This window comes from Halichoerus grypus, chromosome 12 (genome assembly GCF_964656455.1).
Source record: "Halichoerus grypus chromosome 12, mHalGry1.hap1.1, whole genome shotgun sequence".
NCBI lineage: Eukaryota > Metazoa > Chordata > Mammalia > Carnivora > Phocidae > Halichoerus > Halichoerus grypus.
Window position 1 is genome coordinate 17,060,859 of NC_135723.1, and position 27,177 is coordinate 17,088,035.

Genomic DNA, 27,177 nt, shown 5'->3' on the forward strand with positions numbered 1-27,177 from the left:
GTTTTCTCCTGGGTTTCATTCACATTGGAGAGAGGAATAGGGAGTGAGAAGAAGGAAGAGGAATGTTGGCGGATGGAAAACATTCCTAAACTAGAAGATGCTATTATTGCACCTTCAGGCAGTTCTGTTCCTGGAGCAGGTATAGACCAAATGCCGTTCTGGAAAAACCTGAGCCCAAACTCATGTCTTCTAGTCACAACAATAACAACAAAACCCAACTCCGTACAACTGGGGGAGAGGGCGTTTGTTTATATAACGTGTCCATCCGGTCCCACACAGTAGTCTCGCCGCTCAGCGCTTCTCATGCCCCCTACTGGAGAAAGCAAGCATGCTTCAGAATTAAAGGGCCGCAGAAGTTCCCATTTCCCTCCAACTCTGTACTTGGGGAACCTCTAAGGCAGAGAGGGCGCAAAGTTCAGCTTTGACCCAAATAGCGTCTTCGCCTCTCCTGAAATCCTCTCCTGCACCCTCTTGGATCCGGTGTCCAAAACGACTGCCAGACTCTGTTTCTTGGTGCGAAGAAAAAGGACTGGCCAGACTAAAAAGGAGGGACTTTGGGGAAATACAGGATTCCAGCCCTGGGCTGCGGCCCGGAGGAGATGATGTCACCGCTCCGGCAAAGCGAGGGCTGGGGCGGGGGGGCGGGGTGCGCGGGTGCGGCCGAGGGGGAGCCCGCACCGCTCTCGCAGCTGCCAAGGGAGCGTTCCGGGCCCACGTCAGGGGACGTGTCGGGATAAATAGGGTCCCGCAATGGCCGAGGTCGGCTGCGCTCGGAGCTGCCGGGTCGGGGACTGGAGCTGCCCGGGCGGGTCCGCGCCCCGCAGGCTGAGGGCTGGCGCTGCTCGCGCTCGGTGCGCCGGACGCCGGATACCCCGGGCCGCTCCCGCTGCCCCGCACCGCTGCCGACCGCAGCGCGGGCGGAGAGCCTCTCTCGTGCCCCCGAAGGACTTCCTCCCCAGGGAAGGGAGGACGAGAGACTAGGGGAGCAGCAAGCCGGGGGCCCCTTCTGCCGGTCGGGGTGGCGGCGCGCCAGCGCAGTGCCATGCTGCTCTCGGTCCTGGCGGCGTTGTGCCTGGGGCTGCGCCTGGCGCTCGGCGTGCGCGGCGCGCCCTGCGAGGCGGTGCGCATCCCCATGTGCCGGCACATGCCCTGGAACATCACGCGGATGCCCAACCACCTGCACCACAGCACGCAGGAGAACGCCATCCTGGCCATCGAGCAGTACGAGGAGCTGGTGGACGTGAACTGCAGCTCGGTGCTGCGCTTCTTCCTCTGCGCCATGTACGCGCCCATCTGCACGCTGGAGTTCCTGCACGACCCCATCAAGCCGTGCAAGTCGGTGTGCCAGCGCGCGCGCGACGACTGCGAGCCCCTCATGAAGATGTACAACCACAGCTGGCCCGAGAGCCTGGCCTGCGACGAGCTGCCCGTCTACGACCGCGGCGTGTGCATCTCGCCGGAGGCCATCGTCACCGACCTCCCCGAGGGTGAGGCCGAGGGGAAGGACCGAGGGGGCGAGGGGCATTCTTGGCAGTTGCTGCCACGTGAGAACCGGGCGGCCACTTCTCCCGATGCCAGTGGGTGGACGGTCAGCACCCCCCACCCCACTTCCGAGGGTTGGGGGAGGTGGGAAGGGCTGGTGACCAGACTTTGGGGAAAAGTCTGGTTTCCCTACAGGAATTTCGGAAGCTGAAGAACACCACGTCCCATAGATTATGTGTGTGCGGGGTGAGGAGGTGCTTATAAGTGAGCCACTGGGGGCATTGTCATTGACAGAGAAGAGCGGCAATAGCAGGTGGGGCATAGGACCGGGCTGAGCCAGTGTTAAGCACTTTATGTGTATCGTTTAATCCTGAAAACAGTCCCACCGGGATTCTCCAGTTAGTGTCAGCTCTTGAAAACTCTTGCCGAAAAAGGCAGTACCAGTCATCACTCTCCACCAGGAGTGCAAGTTTGTAAATTTAGTTGTTCTGGAAAATTGTGACATCTGTTTCATAGACAAACTCTGTGGCATCTTCCTTAACTGGATAACAATTTTTGCTTCCTTTTTTTTTTTTTTTTTGTCATTTTGATGCTTTTCTAGGATGAAGGAGCAAGTTTAATTCCATTTCTTGAAATGAAACCTAAGAGCATTTTGCATGCTTTTATCCCGGACCCAGGTTCCTGCACATTTAAAGAGATTATGGTGTTGCCTCAGTGTAGTTTTTGAGGTTCTATCTCAGAGCATTGCCCAATACATGAAGGAGAAGTAAAGTGAAGGGAAAATCGAAACTCCTCTCTAATTCAAAGCTTTAGAAAAAAAAACATATTTATTGCTTACATTATATAAATGATAGAGGGTTATGCTTTGGGGGATTTACATATAGCTGTGGACTGTTTCTGCACTGCAAAAGGAGAGGTGGTGATTTGGAAATATTCTGGACATTTTGATTAGTGTCAACTGTCAACTTGGAAAAACCAACATTTTAAAATGGATTTGGAAGGGAAGTTAGCTGTGTGTGTCAGCCAAGTCAAATGGACACGCATTCACGTCAATTTGTGCTCGATGGGTAAAATCTCACTCAAAAGTCTTCTTTCCTAAGCCCAGGAATGTCTGTATGAAAGAGGTAGTCGACAGTCATATGCCACTTTTACAATGTAGTGTTATTCTTTTGTGATACTGTGCTAGTGTGTGTCTCCAGATGGTTCTTTATTCCAGCTGGGTGAACAGGCTAAGTCACTGACCACACCCACGCGGCTCTGTGTGTGTTTCAGACGTTAAGTGGATAGACATCACGCCAGACATGATGGTTCAGGAAAGGCCTCTTGATGTTGACTGTAAACGCCTAAGCCCTGGTGAGTTCTTTCGCCTTGAGGTTCCCTCTTTGTCTCCTCCCCAGAATGGTTTCAGGACACTTTTCCAACTTCTTGTCTCTCTTTCGTCTCCTTCAGACCGTTGCAAGTGCAAAAAGGTGAAGCCCACTCTGGCGACATATCTGAGCAAAAACTACAGCTACGGTAAGTCATCGGACGCAACCATTCACCTGAGGACTTGCCACGTTGCAAAGCCAGCCACAAAGCTGATGACAAAGGGTTTACTTACGTGGGTTCTCGACGTGGGTTCCCGATGGCACAAACACAACTGTAAAATGTCTTGCTCTTCTGGGTAAATTAAGCAAAACCAAAGTAGATTACCCAGGGAGAACAGTGATGTGGATCAGAGCACAAATTTGCCTTCAAGGTCCTCCTTGTCTTAGGGAGAGGGGCCACTCAGCCAGGCCAGCCCATCTGACCTGTTCTCTTCCTGAGGTTTCCTGAAGGATGGGTGAGTGATCCATGGGCTGGATTATCTGAGGCCCAGAGGCCCAGGAGCTAAGACCTGCCCATCTTTCTTTTTACTTATAAACACCTGTAAAAAAAAAAAAAAAAAAAAACCTGTAGATATTTAACATCTTAAAGGAATTGTGGGGAAATATGTACAAGTATTGACATAGTTTAAATGCCCTCCTCTCTTACTGGAAAGAACAGTCAGCACGTTCTTCAAAGAATCAGGCTATTTTTAATTTTTTAAGTAAATTTAATTCTATTATCATTTGAAAGTAAATTTAATTAAAAATAGGTTCTTTTAAAATATCTATTTGGGCTCCTTTATGTACCTTTGCAACTCTTAAATTACTTCTGCTGAAATAACAGGAACTGTTTAGGCAAAATGGTCATTTTATTTGTTAACTTTGTTTTCCGTAATTCAAACTGAAATTTTAAATCATGAACTTTATGTAATATTTCATATGTGAAAATAGGAAGATCATGGCCATATAAAAGTCTGAAGGGGTGCCTGAGTGGCTCAGTCGGTTAAGCATTGCCTTCAGCTCGGGTCATGATCATGGGGTCCTGTGATCGAGTCCCACATCAGGCTCCTTACTTGGTGGAGAGTCTGCTTCTCCCTCTCCCTCTCCCACTCCTCCTGCTTGTGTTCCTTCTCTTGCTGTGTCTATGTCAAATAAATAAATAAAATCCTAAAAAAAAATAATAAATTTTAAAAAAATAAAAGTCTGAAAAACATAACCTTTTATTTGAATTGTAAGATTTGAGATTATACATAGCCAATGTGGGTAACTCAACCAAAGGGGAAAAAAAAGCACTGACTTTTCCAGTAGCTTTCATTGTTGTTGTTTTAAAACTGTTCTTTGTAGATATTGTCTTAATCTAATCTACTTTTTCCCTCATCTGACACTATCCAGCCCTCCTTACTAACCAGAGTTTCACTGTCTTGCTATTCTCCATAACTACTTTGATGATGAAACCATTTCTATTTAAGTCCTTTGGCTTCTTCATAAACCAGCTTTCTAGGACAGAATCCAAGACAGATCCGTGCGAGGCTGATTACAATTCCATGGAAGGCAGTAATAGCAAGGGACCAAAAGGGCCAGAATTTAAAGCTTGATCAGACACACTGATGTTAACAGCCATCTGTAATAAGAGTTATACTTCTGCTCACCACAGACCTGGCTTTGACAGTCTATGCAATTAAAGGATTGAGAGCAGTGATCTTCAGAGACTCCTTCCAGTTCAAAAATGTTATGACTTTAATAACTTCCTTTGGAAGAGAGGAAGTTCAAGCATCAGGCGGGTAGTTGGACCATACAACTTTAAAGTGGCTTCTGAGGGGCGCCTGGGTGGCTCAGTCGGTTGAGCGTTGGACTCTTGAATTTGGCTCCGGTCATGATCTCATGACCTTGGGCTTCGGGCTCAGCGGGAGTCTGCCTGAGATTCTCTTTCTCCTCCCTCTCTGTCCCTCCCCCCACACGCTCTCTCTCTCAAATAATACATCTTAAAAAAAAAAGTGGCTTCTGAACTCAAGAACATATGATCTCACTTCAGATAATCACAAGGCAGAGGATTAACAAATATTGACGTTCCTGACATGAATTTCCGGGTAGGATTTGGGCAAACAAACACCCAAACAAACGGGACTAATTTTAGGATTTTGAGGCGGGGAACAATCTGTGCGGTTCTTTATCAGCTGCAGCCGATGCGGAGCAGTGGCCGAGCCAGCTGCAGAGCCCCGCGGGAGCCTGCTCGTCCCCGCACACCTGCACTCTGCCGCAGGATCCGGGCCTCGGCAGACAATGCTGACAATCGGATTGTGTGGGCTCCTTGCCTGCGTCTGGGCAGCGTGGACATGACCATAATTACAGGAGGGATTCTTTAAGAGAGGTTCAGGAGTTGGCGCGGATGCACCATCCTTCTTTGTCTCCGAAGGCTGCATCAACACTTCTGCCACTTTTTTCAATCGCAGTCATTCATGCCAAAATAAAAGCCGTGCAGAGGAGTGGCTGTAACGAAGTGACCACCGTGGTGGACGTGAAAGAGATCTTCAAGTCCTCGTCCCCCATCCCTCGAATGCAGGTCCCGCTCATCACAAATTCTTCCTGCCAGTGTCCTCACATCCTGCCCCACCAAGACGTTCTCATCATGTGTTATGAGTGGCGCTCCAGGTAGGCACGAAGGGGCAGAAGCAACTGCACGCTGCTTCTAGAAACCTGAATCTCATTTAGCAGGGATGGTTTATTTAAAAAAAAAAAAAAAAAATGGCATCAGTAGTTCTTTTTTAAAAGACAACTAACTAAATAAATAAATAAATAAACAAATCGATCATTTTAATAGATGCCGCTGTTACCATATCACATATCCTAAATATCATTGAATTCCTCATGGCATTAAGGAAAAATCGAAATAGGACTATTTGAATGGAATCTTTAAAAATCAAGTTCAGAATTCATTAAGCGACTTGAAAAATCATAGGCAGATATACTACTATGAGTTAAAACAGTTCTTTTCAAACCATTCAAATCAATCTTAGTGTGGCAAATCCTGAATATTTTTTAAGAGCTCTTTAACAACTTACAGATCGAGTAAAGACGGCCATTTGAGACGACAGGTCCACATTTTCCTTATATACAATATAAATGTACAGTATTTGTTTGATAGACCATTACACACACACACGGTCAGACTCACACTCACACACACATATACGCATATCTCTGGGAGTGTGCGTCCCCACCTCTCTTTCCTTGGCATCTTTTTATATACTGGTACATTCCTTGTAATGGAAAAATCAAACTCTTCAAACCAGGTTCCAGGAAGGACCCCATAACTTGCTGCAGGATACATCTCCAACAAAATGACTCCTTTTTTATATAACCAGTCTTCCCTTTGATTCCCTGCCATTAATGCTTATCTGTTTCTTCTGGATACAGCTATGGACTGTTTCTCCAAAACCCCTTTTGAAACTGACCTCACTTGAATACTTCCTTGATCTGTATCCTGTCAGTATTTGGGTACCATGTATACCACCTTGTGTTCTTGGCTTTAAAACTGTTCTTCTACTTAGAGCTTGTCTCTCTGAAGAAGTTGAATGAATGAATGTTGACTGAAGTTTCTGGGCTCATCTCTTGCATAGTATTTGTACCTGCTACAGAACGAGATGCGGTTCTGGGACCGTACCAGATTGCTAGTCATTAAATCCTATTGGGACAGATAAGTGGATTATAAATGAATTAAATAACATCTTTCCTGTCATCCTTTCTGTTCACTTATAGACTTAATATAATTCTGATGAAAATACCAGTAAAAATATTTTTGAATGACTGGGAGTTATGTCTTCATAATTGATGCTGATGATCATTTGAAGGAACAAACGGGCAAGGGCATGTAAAGGAGATTTTGAAAATACCATTTGAAAGGAGATCTGCCTTAGGAGAAACAGAAAACTGGTACCGAGCTACACTTGCTAATGCCATGTGGGGCAGGAGTACACATGTAGGTAAATAACACAGAGGAAGCAGTCTTGAAACAGATTCTAATGTATAAAATAACTGATTGTGAAGGAGATATGGCAAATCAATTGGACATGAATATATTATTTAGTAAATGTTGCAAATATTTTTATTTGGAAAACTAGTACATATTTTCACTTTATACTGTACTATAAAATAAATTTCAAATGGATTAAAGAGCCATTTTTAAACGTAATCATAGAAGATAAAATCAGGTGAATAGATATGTGAAATCTGAAAGGCAAAATACTTTACAAACATGAAATTAACGTAAGAAATTACAGGGGCAAAATGTCAATATAGACTTTTGATGACATAATATCATGGACATAAAAATTACCCAAAAAGGCCAATAAATATTGAGAAAAATATTTGCAATGGTTATGACAACGCAATAGTAACCTTACTGTATAAAGAGGTCACATAAGTTCATATTTGATACATTAAGACTACAATATATAAATAATGTGTACATAAATCTATACGGACAAGTTCCAGAAGAAATACAAATAGTATTAAATTTACCTCTTTAATTCTCCAACCCAAATTAAAAAATAATTTGAATGAAAGTTCAACCATTCTGAAAACAATTTGGCACTGTGCATGGAAAACCTTGAAAAAAGACATATTCTTTGGCCCAGTAATTCTACTTTCAGAAATCTGTCCTAAGGCAATAATAAGTCAGTGCACACTAGTATATATATACAAGGAAATTCGACTCAATGCTGGTAATAGTAGCTAAGCAAAAGGAGGTTCAACAGTAGAGAAAGGCCTAAGTGTATTATGCATATCATTGTTGAAATATTTTATGGTTATTAAAGCTGTATTTTTTAATTATTCTAATTATATGAGAAAATACATATAATAGAATGATTAAAAAATATACAGTATGATCTCAATATACAGTGTGATCTAAACACATATATATAGGGACAAGGAAGAATAAAAGGAAATGCTAGTAAAATATGAATGGTATACATGTGGAGTGTACAGTTAAGAGTTATAAAGAATTTTGGCTTTTTACAATTTTTTGGATTTTTAAACTTTTTCCTTTCATAATCAGAATTGCTCAAGATCAATTACTTTTTTTCAGGATGATGCTTCTTGAAAACTGTTTAGTTGAAAAATGGAGAGATCAACTCAGTAAAAGATCCATAGTAAGTATAATTAGCAACACTACGAATATGGCGTTAAGGGCATGTGAAGAAATTCTTTAGAGCTGGGGGATTCTTCACATTCTTCTCTCTCCAGGCCCTCAGGGGGCCTGCAATAGCGGCACAATTTGCCTTTTGAATAAGTAGTTAAGAGCACAGCTGTTCTGACTTGGAAGCTGTAGCATTAATCTCTCTTCAGCCTCAGAGGTGATTTGGTTGCATTCAATACGGATCGACTGATTATTTCCAGGTTAAATTGGTGTTGTTTTTTTTTTATCTCTTTATGGGATTTTATTTAACTATTTCAGCAAAATCAGTTAGGTACTTGAGCAGAATTAACATCCAGAGGGCTTAAAACAGACATAGACATGTAAGGGTGTGAATACGCAATTCTAAAATTCATTCTGTCTCTGTACAAAGCATAATCTTTCCCTGTATTTAAGATAATTTTGAGACTCTTGTCAAAATCAATTATCTACAAACTGTAATCATTCTGTGGCCAAATCCATGATTTTAGTGGTAACATCATGGAAATATTGGTAATTCAGTTAAGGGAGTTAGAATAATTTTTTTTGCCCAGAGATATGAGATCACACCAGAACTAAAGAAATCAGGTCATTGGTTGGAAATGTTTAAAGCATCCCCTCTCCTGAAAATATGTTTAGATGTATCTAGGAGAATTTGTGTTTTCCGGTTCACGAAAGGTCTTACAACGGCCTGGGGCCTCTCAATTTGCGAGGGAAAAGACTGATGGAGAAGGTAGTTTGAACACAGCTTCTCCTACTCCGTGCACTTCGGAATAACACAACGGGCACATCTGAGCTAAAAACTCAGGCGCTGCTCAGGAGCGCGCTTAGCCTTACTGGACAGAAAATTCTAGCGGGATTGGTTATCCGGTTTCCAGGACTACCGTAGATTAGAAGCATCAATGTAGAAAGTCAGTCCACCATAAGAACCTGAGAGGAAAGCAAGCTTTCAGGAATCATAGAGCTGTTTGGGCCATTCAGTTTTGCAACAAACATTCCAATATGCTTCAGTGAGAATTTGAAGCTAGCACCATATAATAGCAAACGTGATGAGTTCATGATTTCAGAACAGACTAGACTTGTGCCCTGGGAGGGTGGGGACTGTGTTTCTCATCTCCCTGCATTTCTAGTGCCTCGGACAATGCCTGGCCTGTGGTCATGCTCAAACTCTTTGCTGAATGAAATACACTCTGACCAAGTAGGGGCATATAGGTTATGCTAAAAGGCAATGTCTATTCAAGTGGATCCACTTTTTCAGTTTTTTCTTACATGCTGCTGTTTAAGCGAATAGTATTTCTTTATATTATAAGCAGTGAGTCCTTTTCTATGAAGGAGACAACTATCCAGAAAGTCTCATTTCTCATCGGTTCTGGGTGGCTACCACTTGAGCGGATTACTACAGGTGGGAGGGGCTTCTGTCTCGGATGGAAGAGCATTAGGTGAACCCACCCACAAATGCGCTGGGAGGCCCCCTGGCCTTCCTCGTGGGCTGGGTAAACTTCTGCTCTCTGCCATGTCAGAGCCTCTTTAGAAGGCTTGGCAGTGCACGAATGTCGCAGCACAGGGCCGCTGGGCAAAAGTGCCTGGCCTGGGGTCTTGGGCCCCGGAGTCAGACTGGTGAATTTGGTTCCCAGCTCTGACATTTGTCAGCTGTGTGACCGGCTGCAAAGGGGCCGTGTGTGCCCTTTCCTGGCCACGACTGTGGTGTCCAACCTAGCAGGGCTGTGGGGAGCTTCCGTGAAATGAATGGGTATCAAGACTTCATCCCATCTTGAGCGCTTCTCAAATCCTCTGGTGTGTGCCAAGTGCCTGGCAATGCAGGCTGGCGATTTTATTCATTGTTGTCACGACTCAGCTATTACAGGGGGGAAAAATGGCATCGATTCTGACGTCAGTTTCCCAGCATTACACAGTGCGATGCCTCTGACGGTCATGTGTGCAAATTGCCTCCCAGCAGTGGGAAGAGAGGCTGCAGGAACAGCGGAGGACCGTTCAGGACAAGAAGCGAACAGCGGGGCGTACCAGTCGTAGCAACACCCCGAAGCCAAAGGGAAAGCCGCCTGCTCCCAAACCAGCCAGCCCCAAGAAGACCATTAAAGCTAGGAGTGCCCAGAAGAGAACAAACCCCAAAAGAGTGTGAGCCAGCCGCCTTCCAGAACCGAGACTGCCTCTCAGGCCGAGGCCAGGCGCTGCCCAGCCAGCCTGGGGAAGGCCCCACTCCCCTTGCCTTAACAACTGCAGAACTCCTCCTACACACATCTTGCGGCATTTTTCTTAATGATCTGCTTCCGTTTTTCTTTTTCAGCCACCACAAGCCGTAGTGGTAGGTATGTCCTTTGGTGTGGAAGGTCTATGAAAGCTGAAAGCTGGTGGACAAAGCTTCTGGTGGCATTCAGAGTAGCCTTCGTGGGGCCTACTCTGGGAGATCTCTGTGTGGGGAAAAGATGCTTTTGGTTCTTACCATTTGACCTAATATGTGCATTGTAAAATAAATGCCATATTACAAACAAAACACTCATTTTTCTTTTTACAATATGTTTTATTTCAGTTTGACTTGTGCTGTTAGAAGGTTCGTGATATTCTAAGATGTGATTGAAAATACAGTGATTCTAAGGAGGAAGGCAAGAGGAATGAATGTCTAAAAGATCTTTATGTGTTTGCTGTTTGCGGAAGAATTTCTGTGATGAAAGGAGGATATGGAAAATTGAGGTATTGAGGAACAATCTAGAAAAGCAGGGTATGGAAAATTGTAATGATTTTTTTTTTTTTACAAAGAACCCTTTCAGCTCATTTTTAGCTAGAAACTCTAGAAACTAAAATAATAATAATGATAACTAAATAAATAAAAGGGAAAGGCAGACACACCACATCTGTATCCTTGTTTCCTGGATACCATGCCGGGGGTGGCAAGGCTCTGAATTCACATTCATGATGCTTCTCATTAGTAATCGTTGTGTGGCACCAGAAACAGAGTTCGTTTCTCCTATTACGATTTATGCACCAGTGACTCAACCCCCAAGAATTTTACACCCCTGGATGTGGTGCTCATCTCATCTCCCAGGACATCCTAGGTATCTTGATGCCAAGCCTGAGAGAATTTTTGTCTCTGCGGAGAGCTGGTGCTTACAAAGTTCCCGTGGGCCCAATGGGGGGAGGGCCAGGCCTCCAAAGTCCCTGCTTCTCAGCCAGCACTGCTACCCCGCTACACCCCAGCTCTGCGCTTGGAACGACAACTACAGTCACCTCGCCATTCAAGGAGGTAGAGGAACAATCTGAAAGCTGAAGTATAAAATCTCCTTTAGCTTTCCCAATGTCCCTGCTTCTCAGAGAAGGCGTGAAGTGACCTGTCGTGCTCACACAAGATCATTAGACACATAATCTCCCTTCATCTCTGTAGCCATCGGGACACAGAAGTGAGGTGTGTGGGTAAGCCCAGGGAAAGTGGAGAAGTGGGGTTAATAAGAATGCGGGCATGGGCTCCCCTCTTCTCTGTCACCACCGCAGGGCGCTGGAGTTGAAGGAGTCCAGTAGATGGACCCACATTAGGGTACCAGTAAAATACTCGGTGTATGTTTCTGCTCCCTTAGACGCCAAACTTCTCCGGCCCTTAAGGAAAGCAGGAGAGGGGTTCAGCATAGCATCCACACCAAAGAAACCTACGCAAGGCCGTTAAAAGGAATTGGCAGCCTAGCTTACCTCCTCAGCGTTGTAGGGATTCTCTGGGGAGGGGAATCAGAAATGGAACTCTCCATGGAAGTGGAGAAAAAACATATGTAAAAAAAAGTCAACACCCTAAGTACAATTCTGAAGATTATAAGAGTTTGGAGAGGACTACATATTTAAACATTGTTTAAATATTTAACTGAAATCGTGTACTGAATATTAGATGAAATGTAATACTTCATTAGGAACATTAACACATTATACAGTACTTAACTAAGCACGCTTATACATTAGACAAGATGTAACCAGGCACATATATCAGTTTGATTAAATGAGAAAAGATGAACCAGGCCACTTGGTTTATTTATTATGAAAAAGTCAAAAACGAACATCAGCCCACACTGAGAGTAATGTGACAAGTACGGTAGTGGCCTTTGTGTGAGAGCTGAAAATTTCTTTCTCTCCCTTCAATATATTTTCCATTGAAATACATGTGAGAGGAGAAAAATAAAAATATATGGAAAGGAAAGCTGAGGTATTGAAATGAGAATTGTTTGAGAGTTGGATTACTTTAGTGAGGGAAAAAAAACTTATTTTGCAATATTTGGATCAGCAAATCTCATAATTAAGGACAACTGCAGGCATTTATTTTTTCAATAATTTTGTTGGTCTTTTAATAATATAGTAAACATGTGTTTTCTATAAAGTATTTAATAAATGCATAAAATAAAAATAGTGGAATTAAAATCCTACCTTATCCTACTTATAGCTATGCAGAGGTAATCACTGTTCGTATTTTGGTATACAATTTTCCAGGTGTTTCCTATGCATTTATGTAATGATTTGAGGGAAAAAAACCTAGGAGCTTATTATACATACTGTTGATTAACCTTCCTTCTTCACTCAGCCTCTTATTCAGACTAGTTCTCATGTCAATAAAGCTGATTGCCACCTCATTTATAATGGCTCTGTTGTATTCCATGGTATGCGTTACTCGACAAACCCTTATGTTTTTAGAGATTCAGGTTGTTTCTTAACTGAACATACTGAATAACTGAATCAACATCTTGATAACTAATATCTGTGCACATCCTTAATTAGTTCTTCAGGAGAAGTCAGTTTAAGTAGCATTGCTGGGCCAAGGGGTATGCCCACCAAGGAAAGTTCTTGATTATAGTGCCAATTATCCATCAGGATGTTGGACCACAGATAGGCAAAAATGCTGACCTTCCAAATCCTCACTAAGATTGTTTCTCCCTGTCAATATTTCTTTATAAATTTCAGCTGGGAACTGGATGTCACCTTGGGCAAAGCTCTGCTCCTCCTCTGTGAGCCATCGCTGACAACATTCTCAACTCTCCAAACACTCGGAAGCTGGGGGATGAGTGATGAAGCACCTCATAGAGGGTATAGTCGATAGAGAGATGATAGATACAATAGAGAGGTGACAGATAGATAGATGATAAATTTCTTAACTTCTGGGGAAAGCCTATGCAAACTTCTCAATTTTTTTAATGAATCAAATTTAATAGTATAACTGGTCATCTAGAAAAACCAAAGAATTAGGGTGTAGCAGACATGCCAGTAGATTTCCCCTCAGTCCAGCCTTCTTTTTAAGACACATGAGAACATAAATAACCTCAGTTTCTTCCTTTCTAGTTGGAAACCAAAGCAGCGTAGGACACCTGGGTGGCTCAGTCGGTTAAGCGTCTGCCTTCAGCTCAGGTCATGAGCTCAGGGTCCTGGGATCAAGCCCCACATTGAGCTCCATGTCGGGCTCCCTGCTCAGCAAGAAGTCTGCTTCTCCCTCTCCTTCTTCCCCCACCCCGCTCTCTCTCTCTCTCTCTCTCTCAAATAAATAAAATCTTTTAAAAAAGGAAGGAAGGAAGGAAGGAAGGGAAGGAGGAAGGGAAGGAACGAAGAAAGGAACCAATGCAGTGTGAACACACTTTTGGTTTCTGTCCTTGGATGCTTATAGGATTGTCTATTACAAACTTATAAAAAATCTCCTTTTCTTGAGCTAGCTCTAGGGTACTTCTGTTTGGTGGAACCAGTCCCTGAATAAAAAAAAAAAAAAAGAAGGGCACTTTTTTTTTTTTTTTGCCACAAGTCTCTACCTGCTGTTATCACCGATTCAAAAAGCAAAAATGGTTACTTGGAATTGTGGAATGCAAAAGTTGAATGGGACCTTAGAAGCCACACTCTAGCCTGCAGGAGAAAGGCTACACCCGCGCTTGTCTGATGCCTCACATGTGGTCAGAGAAAGATCTGGGCTCCCAAACTTACTCAATTTCACTTTAACAGACCAAAGGACTCTGGTTTGTCAGTAACATAAAGCCAGGCTATTAGAGGGAAGCCTCATGTTATCACCATGGGAAAAGCAATAAGAGAACAAATTAGTGCTTTTGGTTACAGAATGATATATGCCAATCCTGATCATAGTTCCTGACAGGAAAATATTTTTTTGAAAAGTATTTTACCCTGAAAGATATGTCATGGGACAGACATGCCAACCAAAAATTTTAGTTCATTGTCAACTTTGTGGCTTTTAACTGATAAGCACCAAATGGAGTTAACCGTGGAAGGATTCCATTGGAGGAAATGCCAGTGAGAGAGAATGGAGGGGGGATAAACAGAGCCGGCAGGGTGGACAGTGTGAGGGAAAGAAGGTTGGCGGGAAGCGCTTCAGGCTTCCTTCACGTCTTAAGGAGAATTGGGCAAGGCTGCGGGAAGCCGGACATCAAGGAGTCCCTCATTTCCCAGGCCCAGCTCTGTGTTCGCGGCCTGCCCCACTCAGTCACGGATGCGCACCAGCCCATGGCAGCCTGGTCTTGGCGCAAGACTCGCAATGTGTTTCAGACTGTGGTGTCTGGAGACCTGGTTAGTCATGGTCCCTGTGGTTGGTGTCAAGCAACAGACGTCTCTGTCAACTTCTGTAATTGTCATCTCTAAACTATTTGAATCTGTAAAACCCCAAAACTTTTACATCTTCATGTCTTTATGTCTTCTCTATTTCAAATTTATTGAAGGGAAAATGCGCCAATCACAACTACAGTCTTACGGTATTTACCCTTCTAGCGGAGAGAGGTCTCTTTGTACTAGAGAGTAAGGAATGGCAACGATGAGGTAATTAATGAGGCCATTCATGGCAGGAATCAAGTCCAGGATGTGTGATTTTGCCTTTACAGGTCCACACAGTGTTAAGCATAAGTGTATAAGCATAGGCATATCTAGCTCAATATTTGTATGAGATCAGTTTTATGACTGGATAATCCTAAAATATGTAGCTGCAATATCTAGATGAGAACCAAATTTGGATCACATTAGTGATGTACATTGAAAGGGAAAAAGAGCATACTTTATTAGCAATTAAATTTAGGGAAGACTCATAACCAGAGGGCTGACTCCAAGTGTCACAAAGTTGGAATAACATGAATAACATGATGAGGTGTAAAGAACTGGGATGAAGCAAAAAATTGTATTATGAATAAAATTCCGTCATGTATCAAGGGATATCTAAAATGCCGTTGTTGAATCAAACTGATGCATTTTTAAAATTCATTAACATTTTTAGTTTTCTTTTTTTTTTAAGATTTTTATTTATTTGACAGAGACACAGCGAGAGAGGGAACACAAGCAGGGGGAGTGGGAAAGGGAGAAGCAGGCTTCCCGCTGAGCAGGGAGCCCAATGTGGGGCTCGATCCCAGGACCCTGAGATCATGGCCTGAGCTGAAGGCAGCCGCTTAACGACTGAGCCACCCAGGCGCCCCAACATTTTTAGTTTTCTAATAATGTCAAATTATTTATTATGTCATTGGATTATTTCAGCAGCTGAAAATCACATGGACAATTGCTTAGTCAACTTCTCCCCTTTATTAAAAGCATTAAAAAACGGACTTTGGAGGTCATCCAAAGTAGTTGCCAAGGGATGAGCAAGTTCAAACACAATTCAAGCAGGAATCAGTATCTGGGCATCCACTCCAGTGAGCAGAAAGAGCAACAAGAGAGTCCGGGAAGAGGGCTACAGAATAGGGCAGAGCATATTTTAGGTAATCTGTCCATTTTCTGCAGGGCATCTATTTACAGAGAATAGGATCCAGGGAGGGGATGCTGGAAAGTATTAGGCTCCAACCAAGAATGCTTCAGGTCTCCTGTCTTAGAAGGTGGCTCCGGGGACTAAGTGGGGAGATCAAGAAAACTGTGGCTGCAGGGTCATGGGGCACGAGTAAGCCAGCCCTAGAGGAAAGGGGTTGTTTTGTGTAGTGGAATTCATAATCCTATTTTGTAGTCCTCAATTGCTTCAGCCACAGTGGCTCAAGACATGCGTTTTGTGTCGCCAAGTCCAGCTGAGATTCAAGATCAGCCCACTTAGCTGGGCCCTGACAATGTGCTAGCCTCTTCTTTAACCTTTCTTCCCCCGGAGCAAGACGATATTCGCTGGTCCTGCCAACCCCAGCTCCCATGTGCCTGCCTCGTGCCTCTGCGTTCCAACCACTAACTTCAACCTCAAGACTAACACCAGCACAAATTAAGGTTTACTTGAATATATCTCTTTGGACATTGATTATCAGATTTCTGACTCTTTAGCTCAAAACTAATTGTATAATCCTAAGGAAATAGCCTTTCCCTATGTCTTGCTTATAAAATCTTGATACAGATAGGTACACATATATGGACAACTGAGTGAAACATGCCATCTGCTGGTGAAATATGTTATTAATTTTAAGAGAGTTTGTTTGAATGCTTTTTGAAGTTCTGCACCCTTCCTGAGTGGCCCAGTGTGCTACTGGACATAACAGTGTGCCATTAAACACAATTCTATTATGAATACCCAAATATTATCAGGCATATAAAGTGGCAGATAATAGTATTCGATCTGAAGGAGTGGGGAATATGAAGAAAGTAAGGTGAAGATTTTTACTATATTTAGTCTTCTGCACAATCAAAAAAAAAAAAAAAGCCAGTAATTACAGTAGTTGATTTACCCTAGTTTTTTTTAATGCATTCTGAAAAAAAATTGAGAAATATCCCTACTAATAATTTATATGTGCTTCTCAAACATAATGTTGGAACACTAGAGTTTTCAGGTGAGCAATGTGTTACTAATACTAAATAACCAAGAGGTAATGTCAGCAAGATGGTGAGTAGGAAGCCCTGGGCCATCCCTCCCTCTGCAAACTCACCAACTCCACAAGAGTTCATGAACAAATCTCCCTTGCAAGAAATCCAGAAACTAAGTGAAAAGCTCCTCCACTCTAGGTGACCACAAAGCCAGACTCAGTGAAGCCAGTAGGGAGATTTGGGACATCCTGTGACCCGAGTCCCCACCCCAGCAAAGCAGCATATAATCAGAAAGAATCCCCCTAATGCTTGGCTTCTCTCCAGGTGTTGGTTTGCATGTCCAGTGCCCCAACCTTCCTGAGAGGGATCCCAGAGGAAGAACCTGGGTCTCGGAGCTTGGATGGATCGACCATAGCCTAGCAACCAGGGGAGTACAGAGGTGGCCACTTGAGATGGCAGAAACCATGACTTCCCCTTCTTCCCAGTGCAGAGAGAGCAGATGAGAAAATCCAGGTCTGGAGAGAAGCATCTGGTAAAAGCAGCAGGGCTACATGGGGTTTGGCTCTAACAATCTACCCAGCCTCTACATCAAGGGTATGGTGGGGGGAAGCACTTGCCCCAGGCAGACGCTCAGGTCACGGGGTGGGGGAGCCCTGGCCACACAGGCCTAGAGGGCATGGGTACCTGAGACAAGGTGTCGGGAAGCTAACTGCACAGCACGTGCCATGTGACTCTCAGCATCCAGGGAGCCCAGGTCCCCAGCCCCATGTCTACACTGTGGGGACAACAGGCCGAGGCACCAGCGAGCGTACCTGTGGGCCACATCCTGTCCAGGTCCAGCCTCCTCTAAAACAAAGGCTTCAACATAAGACATAAGCAAAACAAAACAAAAAAACAGGGGAAAAGCTTCAGGACATTGGTCTTGGCAGTGATTTCATAGATATGACGTTAACGACACAGGCAACAAAAACTTTTATGAGGTATCTAAAATAGTCATATTCATAAAATCAAAGACAGGGATGGTGGTCACCAGGGGCTGGGGAGAGGCGGAAGTGGGGAGTATTCATCAATAGACATAAAGTTTCAGTTAAGTAAGATGAATATGCTCTAGAGATCTGCTATACAACATTGTACCTACAATAAAGCATTGTACCCTTAAAAATTGTTAAGAGGATAAAGCTCAGTGTTCATATCACAATAAGATAAAAAGAATACTAAGTAATCAGAGTTTGTATCTTCATTAACATTAGAGTTTAAAAATTAGGATGGAAAGTCATCCTTTGACTCACTCATGTGCCTCCCAGTATGTTCTCTTGCATGGAACGAAAAGGAAGGTGTCGTAGCCAACATGCTGGGAATTACATATAACTCTGGCTAAGAGCTCAAGTGCATCACTGTAGTGAACATCATCAGATTACATCCCGAGAGGGGAAAATGCCAAAACGAGTGGGAACTTTATTATCAACTTCATCCCTGGAGAGATTTGCATTGTCTTAGTGTCAGGAAAGGAGGTACATGGCCTGCACTTAGATTGCAGTCCTGTAGTTAGATTGCAAATTCTGTAAATCAGCATGACACCTTTTCAGAGTTTATTGCTGAAATGCTTAGAGTCAAATTTTTGGCCAACCTCTAAATATACGTTAGGGCCTTCTATGCATTTTGTATATAACTCCACTCCTGGCTTCCCTGGCTCCATCTTACACTCTTCTTCCCCATATTCCATGTTCCTCCCCAACTATTTTATTCAATCTTGTGTGCATTTATATAAGCCACCCTAAATCCTCTCTGAAAGATAGGGTAAAGATAAACATTAAGATTTGTTTGAAGGTCACATTTTTTATTGTTATTATGCATAACCACATGTTTTTCACTTGGAGGTTAGTTTTTAACTTGAGGTAACACCGAGTTTTCCTCCAAAGAATATCTTCCTTTTTATTCCTCCCAGGAAGCTGCGCCACGTGGTTATATGCCAGTGTGAACTTACACACATTATCTTCTCAAAGTTCTAAGAAAAGAAAGAATATAGTTGATAAGATACATTACAAAGCTAATTTTAAAGCAGTTACGAGTTTCCATTTTGCACACAAATCCCCAACATGTGCTAGAATCACCAAGCTCCAGAGATGGTCTCTTTTCTTTACAGATAATACTGCCTGATTCAGCAAGTAAGCAACCAGCAAGGATTTACAACCCAATGAGTTAATGAACAAATTCTTTTGATGGGGTTAAAAATATTAACTGTAAGTAACCACAGCTTTCTACTCAATCCTCTCCAGGATTCAGAATTAATAGTCAAGCCAAAGGTGGGGAATAGAATTGGAAGGAACTGAGAAAGACAACAGGACTGAGCATGCAGCTCTTTATGGAATATGATGGAGAGGCTAGAGGGGGGAGAGGTGGGGATAAAAAGTTAAAAAGAATATTAAGTAATCAGAGTTTGTATCTTCATATGCCAGTGTGAACTTACACACATTATCTTCTCAAAGTTCTAAGAAAAGAAAGAATATAGTTGATAAGATACATTACAAAGGTAATTTTAAAGCAGTTACGAGTTTCCATTTTGCAATGGGGAAGGAGCTGCAGGGCTCAGGGGGACTCTGAGGACAGGGGTGCCCAACGGAGTTTTAGGAATTTCTTGGTTATATTTGGTTTGAAAAAACTCCTTTAGTTAGTATCTCTTCAAGAAACTAAAGTAAAAGCTTACTTTCGTTTAAGGATTTTGATGTTGGAATTGCATGCATTTTTTTTTTTTTTTTGAAATGTGTTGTAAAAAAGCCAAATTATGGCAAGGGCCCAAATGTCCATTGACTGATGAATGGATAAAGAAGATGTGTTATACGTACACGATGGACTATTACTCAGCCATAAAAAGGAATGAAATCTTGCCATTTGCAATGACATAGATGGAGCTAGAGAGTATTATGCTAAGCGAAATAAGTCAGAGAAAAACAAATACCATATGATTTCACTCATATGTGGAATTTAAGAAACAAAACAAATGAACATAGAGGGGAAAAGAGAGAGGCAAACCATAAAACAGACTCTTAACTATAGAGAACAAACCGAGAGTTGCTGGAGGAGTGGGGGGGTGGGGATGGGCATTAAGGAGGGTACTTGTGGGGATGAGCACTGGATGTTGTATGTAAGTGATGAATCACTAAATTCTACTCCTGAACCCAATATCACACTGTATGCTAACTAACTGGAATTTAAATAAAAACTTGAAGAAAAAAAATAAACATATGCTCTATACCCAATCTCTAAAAAAATAAATAAAAATAAATGTAAGACAAGACTAATTTTGTATAGTTTTAGGAGGGGTTTTGGAGAACTCTATTGAGAGATCTTTGTGCTTTCCTGAGGAACTATTCTTTATTTTATTTTAAAAGTATTTTTATTGTGGTAAAATATATATAACATAAAATTTACCATTTTAACTATTTTCAAGTGTACAAATCAGTGCTCTTAATTATGTTCACATTGTCTGCAACCATCACAATCTGTTTGTAAAAATTTTCATCACTAAAAGGAAACTGTATCTATTAAGTTCTAGTCAAATTTCTGTTCCTATAAATTTGCTTATCCGAGGTATCTCTTAGAAGTAGAATCATACAATATTTGTCCTTTTGTGTCTGGCTTATTTCACTTAACATAATGTTTTCAAGGTTCATCCATGTTGTAGTATGTTATCAATACTTCATTTTTACGTCTAAATAATATTCCATTGTAGGTATATACCATATTTTGTTTATCCAACCTTTTATTGACGGACACTTGGGTTGTTTCCACCCTTTGGCGGTTATGAATTATGCTGCTATTGAACACTGGTGTACAAGTGTTTGTATCCCTGTTTTCAATTTTCTTGGATATATATCTAGGAGTAGAATTGCTGGGTCAGATGTAATTCTGTGTTTAACCTTTTGAGGAACTGCGACACTGTCATCCCCCATTTTATATTCCCATCATAATGCATAAGGGTACCAATTTCTCCACATCCTTACCAACACTTGTTATATTCCCTTGTTTATTGCAGCCATCCCAGTTAGGTGTGAAGTGGCATCTCATTGTGGTTTTGATTTACATTTCTCTAATGACTAATTGTGTTGAGGACCTTTTCATGTGCTTGTTGGCCATTTGTTGATCTTTGAAGAAAGGTCTATTTAAGCCCTTTATCCATTTCTGATATTAAATCCTTATCAGATACAGAATTTGCAAATATTTTCTTCCATTCTGAGGGTTGTCTTCTCACTCTCTTGATAGTCTCCTTTGATGCACAAAGTTTTTATTTTTAAGACCAAGTTATCTCCTTTTTCTTTTGTAGCCATCTAGTCCTGGGCTTTTCAATGTCCTGCAGATTTTCCCCTATGTTTTCTTCTAAGAGTTTTATAGTTTCAGCTCTAAAATGTAGGTCTTTGATCCATTTTGAATTAATTTTTGTATATAGTGTAAGGTGATGGTCCAACTTCATTATTTTAAATGTAAATGTCAGTCTTTCCAGTACTAGTCATTAAAGAGAGTATTCTCTTTTTCCTAAATGATCTTGGCACCCTTGTTGAACATCAACTAATCATAAATGTGTAGGTTTACTTATAGGTTCTCAAGCCTATTCCATGGGCCTATCCTTAGACTTTAACAACCACACTGTTTTGACTACTGTCACTTTGTAGTAAGCTTTGAAATCAAGAATTGGGAGTGCTCAAATTTTGTTGTTTTTCAAGATTGTCTTGGTTCTTCTGAATCCTTCAAAATTTCATATGAATTTTAGGATGGGTCTTTCCATCTCTGTAAATAACACTAATGGGATTTTTTTTTTTTCTTTTTAGGGCTTGCAATGAATCTGTAGATCACTTTGGGTAGCATTGTAATCTTCACAATATTAAGTTTTCCAAGTTATGAACACAGGGTGTCTTTCCATTTATTCATGTCTTCTTTAGTTTCTTTCAGCATTGTTTCATATCTTTCAGTATAAAATTCTTGCACTTGTACACTGACTAAATTTAACCCTAAGTATTTTATTATTTTTGATGCTATGGTAAATTGAATTGCTTCCTTAATTTCCTTTTGGGATTTTTCATTGCTAGTGTATAGAAACATGAATGATTTTTGTGTGTTGATGTTGTATTCTGTACCTTTACAGAATTAGCTCCAACAAATTTTTGTATGTGTGTGTGTTTCTTCAGGGTTTATTAGATATAAGATCATGCTACCTGCTAATAATATTCCAATTTGGATGCTTTTATTTCTTTTTCTTGCCTAATTGCTTTGGCTAGACCTTCCAACACTATGTTAAATAGAAGTGGCAAAAGCAGAGATCCTGATCTTAGAAGAAAAGCTTTCAGCCTTTCACCATTGTAGTATGATGTTAGCTGTGGGTTTTACACATATGGCCTTTATCATGATGAGAAAGTTCTTTATATTCCTAATTTATCAAGTGTTTTTATCATGAAAGGATGTTGGATTTTGTCTAATGCTTTTTCTGTATCAATTGAGATAATATCTTTTTTCTTTATTCTATTAGTGTGGGTATTACATTCCTTGATTTTCATATGTTGAACTACCTGGTATTCCTAAGATAAATCTCACTTGATCATGGGGTATAATCCTTTTAATATGCTGTTGAATTCAGCGTGTGACTATTTTACTGAGGATTACAGCATTGATATATTCATAAGGCATATTGCTCTGTAATTTTTCATGAAGCCTCTTTGGCTTTTTGTCAGGGTAATGCTGACCTCATAGAATGAAGTAAGAAGTTTTCCCTCCTTTTCAATTTTTTTGTGGAGCTTGAGAATCAGAGTTAATTTTTATTTAATTGTTTGATAGAATTCTCTAATGAAGCCATCTAGTCCTGGGCTTTTCTTTTTTGGCAAGTTTTTAATTACTGATTTGTTCTCCTTACTTGTTACAGTTCGATTCAGATTTTCTATTTCTTCTTGAGTCAGTTTTGCTAGTTTGCGCCTTCCTAGGAATCTGCATTTCACCTAGTTTATCCAATTTGTTGGTATACAACTGTTTATAGAATTCTCTTATAACCCTCTTTTATTTTTGTAAATTCAGTAGTAATGTCCCTTCTCCCACTTCTGATTTTAGCAATTTGCACCTGCTCTCTCTCTCTCTTTTATATTATTATAAAATATATTTGTACACTGTGTGCCCATTAACACATGCTTATAGTCATTATTTTATCATTGTCTTTTATATACTATAGGAAAGAAAGAGGAGTTAGAAACCAAAAGTACAATAATATTGGCTTTTTTACATTTACTTATGTAGTTATTGTTACCTGTGTGCTTTATTTCTTCATGTGGCTTTGAGTTACTGTCTAGTGTCCTTTCATTTCAGTTTAAAGAACTCCCTCTAGCATTTGTTGTAGACAGGTCTATTAGTAATGAATTCCTTCTGTTTTTGTTAACTTGGGAATGTCTTACTTCCACCTTTACTCTTGAAGGATACTTTTGCCAAATATAGAATTCTTGGTTGACAGGGTTTTTTTTCCCCTCTCAACAATTTAAATGTGTTATCCTACTGCTTTCTGGCTTCTGTGACTTCTTATGAGAAATAAGCTGCTATTGAGGATTCCATGTATACAACAAGTCATTTCTTACTGATCTTAAGATTCTGTCTTTGTTTTTGGCTTTTGACAGTTTGACTATAATATACCTCAGTGTGGAGCTCTTTGATTCTGCTTGGATTTCATTGAGCTTCTTGGATGTGTAGATTAAGGCATTTCATTATATTTGGGAAGTTTTCAGCCATTATTTCTACTCCTTTCTCTCACTCTTTTCCTTCTGGGATTCCCATAATGCATATGTTGGTCTACATGGTAGTGTCCCAAAGATCCCTTAGGCTCTGTTCACTTTCATTCTTTTTTTTTATTTCCACTCCTAAGACTGGATAATTCCCACTGTCCTATCTTCTAGCTCACTGATTTTTTTCTTCTGTCTGCTCAAATTTGTCTTGACCCCCTCCAGTGAATTTTTCAATTTGGTTATTGCACTTTTCAGCTCCAGAATTCCTATTTGGTTTATTTTTAATCACTCCTTGTTGATATTCTCATTTTGTTCATACATTATTTTCCTGTTTTCCTTTAGTTTCTTATCCATGGTTTCCTTCAGTTCTTTGAGCATGTTAAGACAGTTGACTTAAAGTCTTCATCCAGTAAGTCCAATGTCTGGGCTTCCTCAGGGATGGTTTCTGTCAACTTTTTTTCCTGTGAATGGGCCATACTTTTCTATTTCCTTGCATGTTTTGTGGTTGTTGTTATTGTTGTTGTTGTTGAAAACTAGACATTCAACTACTATAATGTGGTAACTCTGGAAATCAGATTTTCCCTCTTCCCCAGGGTTTGCTCTTCTTGGTTGGTGAACACTTCGTTTGTGTTCAGCCAGTGTTTTAACTGAGACTTCCTTGAAAATCAGGAGTTTAAAAACAACAACAACAAACCACTTCTCCAAGTCTCGGTAGATTGGCTCTGTCCTCAGCACTTCTTTAAACACTTAGCCAGGCCATTTACTATTCTGTCTCAGTCTTCACTTCCTGCTTGTATTAAGCCTATTTATCAGCCAATGGTAAAAAATGAGGGTCTGTCAGATCTTCTTTGAGCATGGATCTTGTTCTGGGCATGTGCATGGCCCTCTAAATTCCCTACTATGCATTATTGCTTCTGAATGCCCCAATTTCCCAAAGAAAACCTCTCTCCCCAGTTTTTCCTCCCTAGCTTTAGGTGGTCTATTGTATATGTCAACCATAATCTTTGTCCTCAGACAGCTGTGGGGTTTTTGATCACCATACAATGTTTTTAATCAATGTCCAACACTTTTCCTCCCTGAGCAATTTCCGGGTTTGGTGAAACAGATGAGTGTCTGTGTCATCCTTCAGGTAGCCTCCAAATAGAACAGAAAAACAGTAATTTGTAAATAATATCTGCCCTCCTCTCTCTGGAGCCAGAGACACGGGTCACACACTGCAAATAGGCTGTGATCTTCAAGATTGTCACCATGCTGGGCAAGTGGTAGGGCAAGTAAAAATGTTACAAAACTTTCATATAATTTTTAAGTTGCCTTTTCTTTGACTCAGCACACACTTGGTTGCTGTAAACCTTTGATTATTTTCCAGAGTTCTGACAGTTTCTGGTTGTTTTTTCAATGTTCCTTTGGAAGGATGCAAGCTTGGAGCTGCCTATGTCACCATTTTGCTGACATTCTCCATCACTCCAATGGAGCCCTCTTGACTCTCCTGCTCTGAGAGCTGAACTTAACTCTCAATTCAGATTGAGAGTTATGACCAGAACAGAACTCATAGTATTTCCTTCCAACCTACTTTTCCCTTCTCAATTCCTTGTCTGGGAATTGTTAGGTCATTTCCCCAGTCACTCAAGCCAGGAAGCTTTATTTTTTCCCACTTATTTGGTTGTCAGTCATCGAGTCCTGTGGGTGTAAGGTAGCTTTCTAACAATCCTCTCATCATTCCACTTATCACTAACTGACTATTTCTATTATTAGTTAAGGTTGCTGTAATCTTTAATTTTATTGCAATGCCTCCAGCCTGGATAGCTTGCATATCATTTTCCTTCTCCATCTCCTATACGCATCTGCTCAAAGCACTCTGTGTTTACCCCTAAGAATGCTAGAGCACATGTTAATTTTCTATCTCCTGCTTTTAGAGTTCTAGAGTTTTAGGACAAGGACTGGGTATATTCAGTCTTGCAACAATGTTCAGCATATAGCAAGAGCTGAATAAATGATTCTTGAATGTCTGAAACAGACCGACAATACCGACAATACTCTGATATGATAGAGTATAGTAGATATAGCACAGTAGACATAGTAAGACAGAAACCAGCAATGTGTCTTTATATATAAGCATCAAGCATATATGTATATGATGGTTTAAAAACTTTTAAACTGACTTCTCTGTCTTGCTTCCTTACCTCTGATTTTGAAAATCCTCCCTACTTTTTAAGATTGATTTTGTTCCTTACGTTCTCCAGCTCCTAACCATCAAACATACACCTGTCAATTCAGCACTTAATTATACACTAATTTGAAATCCTCCATATTATTCATAATGCTCCCCTCATCAAAAAAGGGGGGGATATGCAAATGTTAGCAAAGCTCTACACCATATTGCTAACTGATGCTATAAACAGAATGTAGTTCCACTCACCTCCCTCCCCACTAGTCATGTATCACTGGCATGTTTAATAATGTACTGTCTTATAGTGATTATAACTAGATGTTGTTTCTTTGAGTTTTGTCTCCCCATTCGATTTACACTTTTCTGAAGGCAACAACCTCCATTCAGCCACTTTTGTATTAACCAAGAATTTGCAGTTCAAGCAGACACACAATTCATATTTTCCCAACATAAATGTTTATGGGTTGTGCACTCATGCCTTTGTCTATAATTGAGTGAGACTTATGGAATGAGCTGCACTGTGCCCAAATTTATTTTTATTTTATGACTTAATATTTTGATTCAATGTTCTTATAGCAGGGGAAACCACAGCCTAAATGGCAATATTAAGGGAACAATGTACACTTCTCTCCCCTAGGAACCTGGTTGGGTGTGGAGGGGTTTCTCCATTTAACACTGCTTTCTCATTATGCTCTGGATACTGATTCTCAGTTTGGCTCATCCAAGTGGGGACAACCCTCCACATGCGAAGAGGCTCTACAGTCTTTTTTTTTTTTTTTATGTTAGGTTAGTCACCATACATTACATCATTAGTGTTTGATGTAGTGTTCCATGATTCATTGTTTGCGTATAACACCCAGTGCTCCATGCAGTACATGCCACTACAGTCTTATTCCAGGCAGCTGTCAGACCCATACTGGTATATATTTGTGAGCCCACTCTTTGAAAAAAAGAAGGAAAGTAGGTTTAATGGGAAAAGCCACCTAGCTTAGGCTGTTTCCCCCATTGCCCAGGACAGAAAAGTTTCCAAACTTTCTTTCAACAGCTAAGTAAACTCAATCCATATACATGTTATGTAGCTTCAAGCCTGCTATGGAACAGCACAGAGTGTCTATCAGGAAATAAAATCTGATTCACAGATATGGGGAAAGTTCTGGTCTTTCTGGGACAGTCTTGTCCTGGGCTCAGTCACAGTAATAAGCAAAGAAAAGAAAACAATAATTAAAGAGGTACTGTACTTTAGTTTTCCTCGGGATTCTCAGGAACAAATTCTTCAAAAATTCTAGTAATGCTCTCCATTGCTTCATAGGTATTAGATGATCCGTGGACAGCATTTTTCAAAACACTTCTTCCAAACTTGGCTCGGATAGAGTCTGGGGACAGTAGTTTTGCCTCATCTGGTTCTACAGGACCCATCAATCGTCTCCAGTCTGAAACAGCATTCCACTTGGTCAGAACCATGACCAAAGATGGACCCCTGCAAATAAGAATGCTTTCAGACAATCTGGGCATTTACACCTATAGAGATTGCATATA

General features: G+C 41.1%; 2 protein-coding genes across 3 annotated transcripts in view; one reads left to right on the top strand and one right to left on the bottom strand.

The window, feature by feature from the left end:
- The first annotated feature begins 660 nt into the window (after window positions 1–660).
- Window positions 661–12,620, top strand: SFRP4 (secreted frizzled related protein 4). Of its 2 annotated transcripts, none has more exons than XR_013443073.1 (6): window positions 661–1,487; window positions 2,755–2,835; window positions 2,932–2,997; window positions 5,279–5,477; window positions 6,585–6,808; window positions 7,915–7,972. XR_013443073.1 is itself a non-coding variant. In XM_036084026.2 (6 exons), exons 1-6 carry the CDS (start codon window positions 1,043–1,045, stop codon window positions 10,139–10,141), a joined length of 1,041 nt encoding a protein of 346 aa, XP_035939919.1. In that variant the 5' UTR covers window positions 661–1,042; the 3' UTR covers window positions 10,142–12,620. The 2 variants fall into 2 exon arrangements, 1 of the variants encoding a protein (XP_035939919.1); XM_036084026.2 differs by lacking the exon at window positions 6,585–6,808 and adding an exon at window positions 9,956–12,620 and having other exon boundaries at window positions 7,915–7,978.
- A 6,552-nt stretch (window positions 12,621–19,172) lies between these two features.
- NME8 (NME/NM23 family member 8) overlaps window positions 19,173–27,177 on the bottom strand; it is a 65,860-nt gene continuing 57,855 nt past the window's right edge. The window contains exons 15-16 of the mRNA XM_078059844.1: window positions 26,880–27,118; window positions 19,173–19,213 (exon numbers count right to left, since the gene is read on the bottom strand). Of these exons, the coding sequence (XP_077915970.1) occupies window positions 26,881–27,118 (238 nt within the window). The 3' untranslated portion in view covers window positions 19,173–19,213; window position 26,880. The remainder of the gene's footprint in view (window positions 19,214–26,879; window positions 27,119–27,177) is intronic.

What these genes read in the sequence shown, in the direction of transcription:
- SFRP4 (XM_036084026.2), top strand. Translation starts at nt 1,043, where the DNA reads ATGCTGCTCTCGGTCCTGGCGGCGTTGTGCCTGGGGCTGCGCCTGGCG. An exon ending in CGTCACCGACCTCCCCGAGG is followed by an intron (nt 1,488 to 2,754) that starts GTGAGGCCGAGG and finishes TGTGTGTTTCAG; the next exon opens with ACGTTAAGTGGATAGACATC. An exon ending in AACTCAGTAAAAGATCCATA is followed by an intron (nt 7,979 to 9,955) that starts GTAAGTATAATT and finishes ATTGCCTCCCAG; the next exon opens with CAGTGGGAAGAGAGGCTGCA.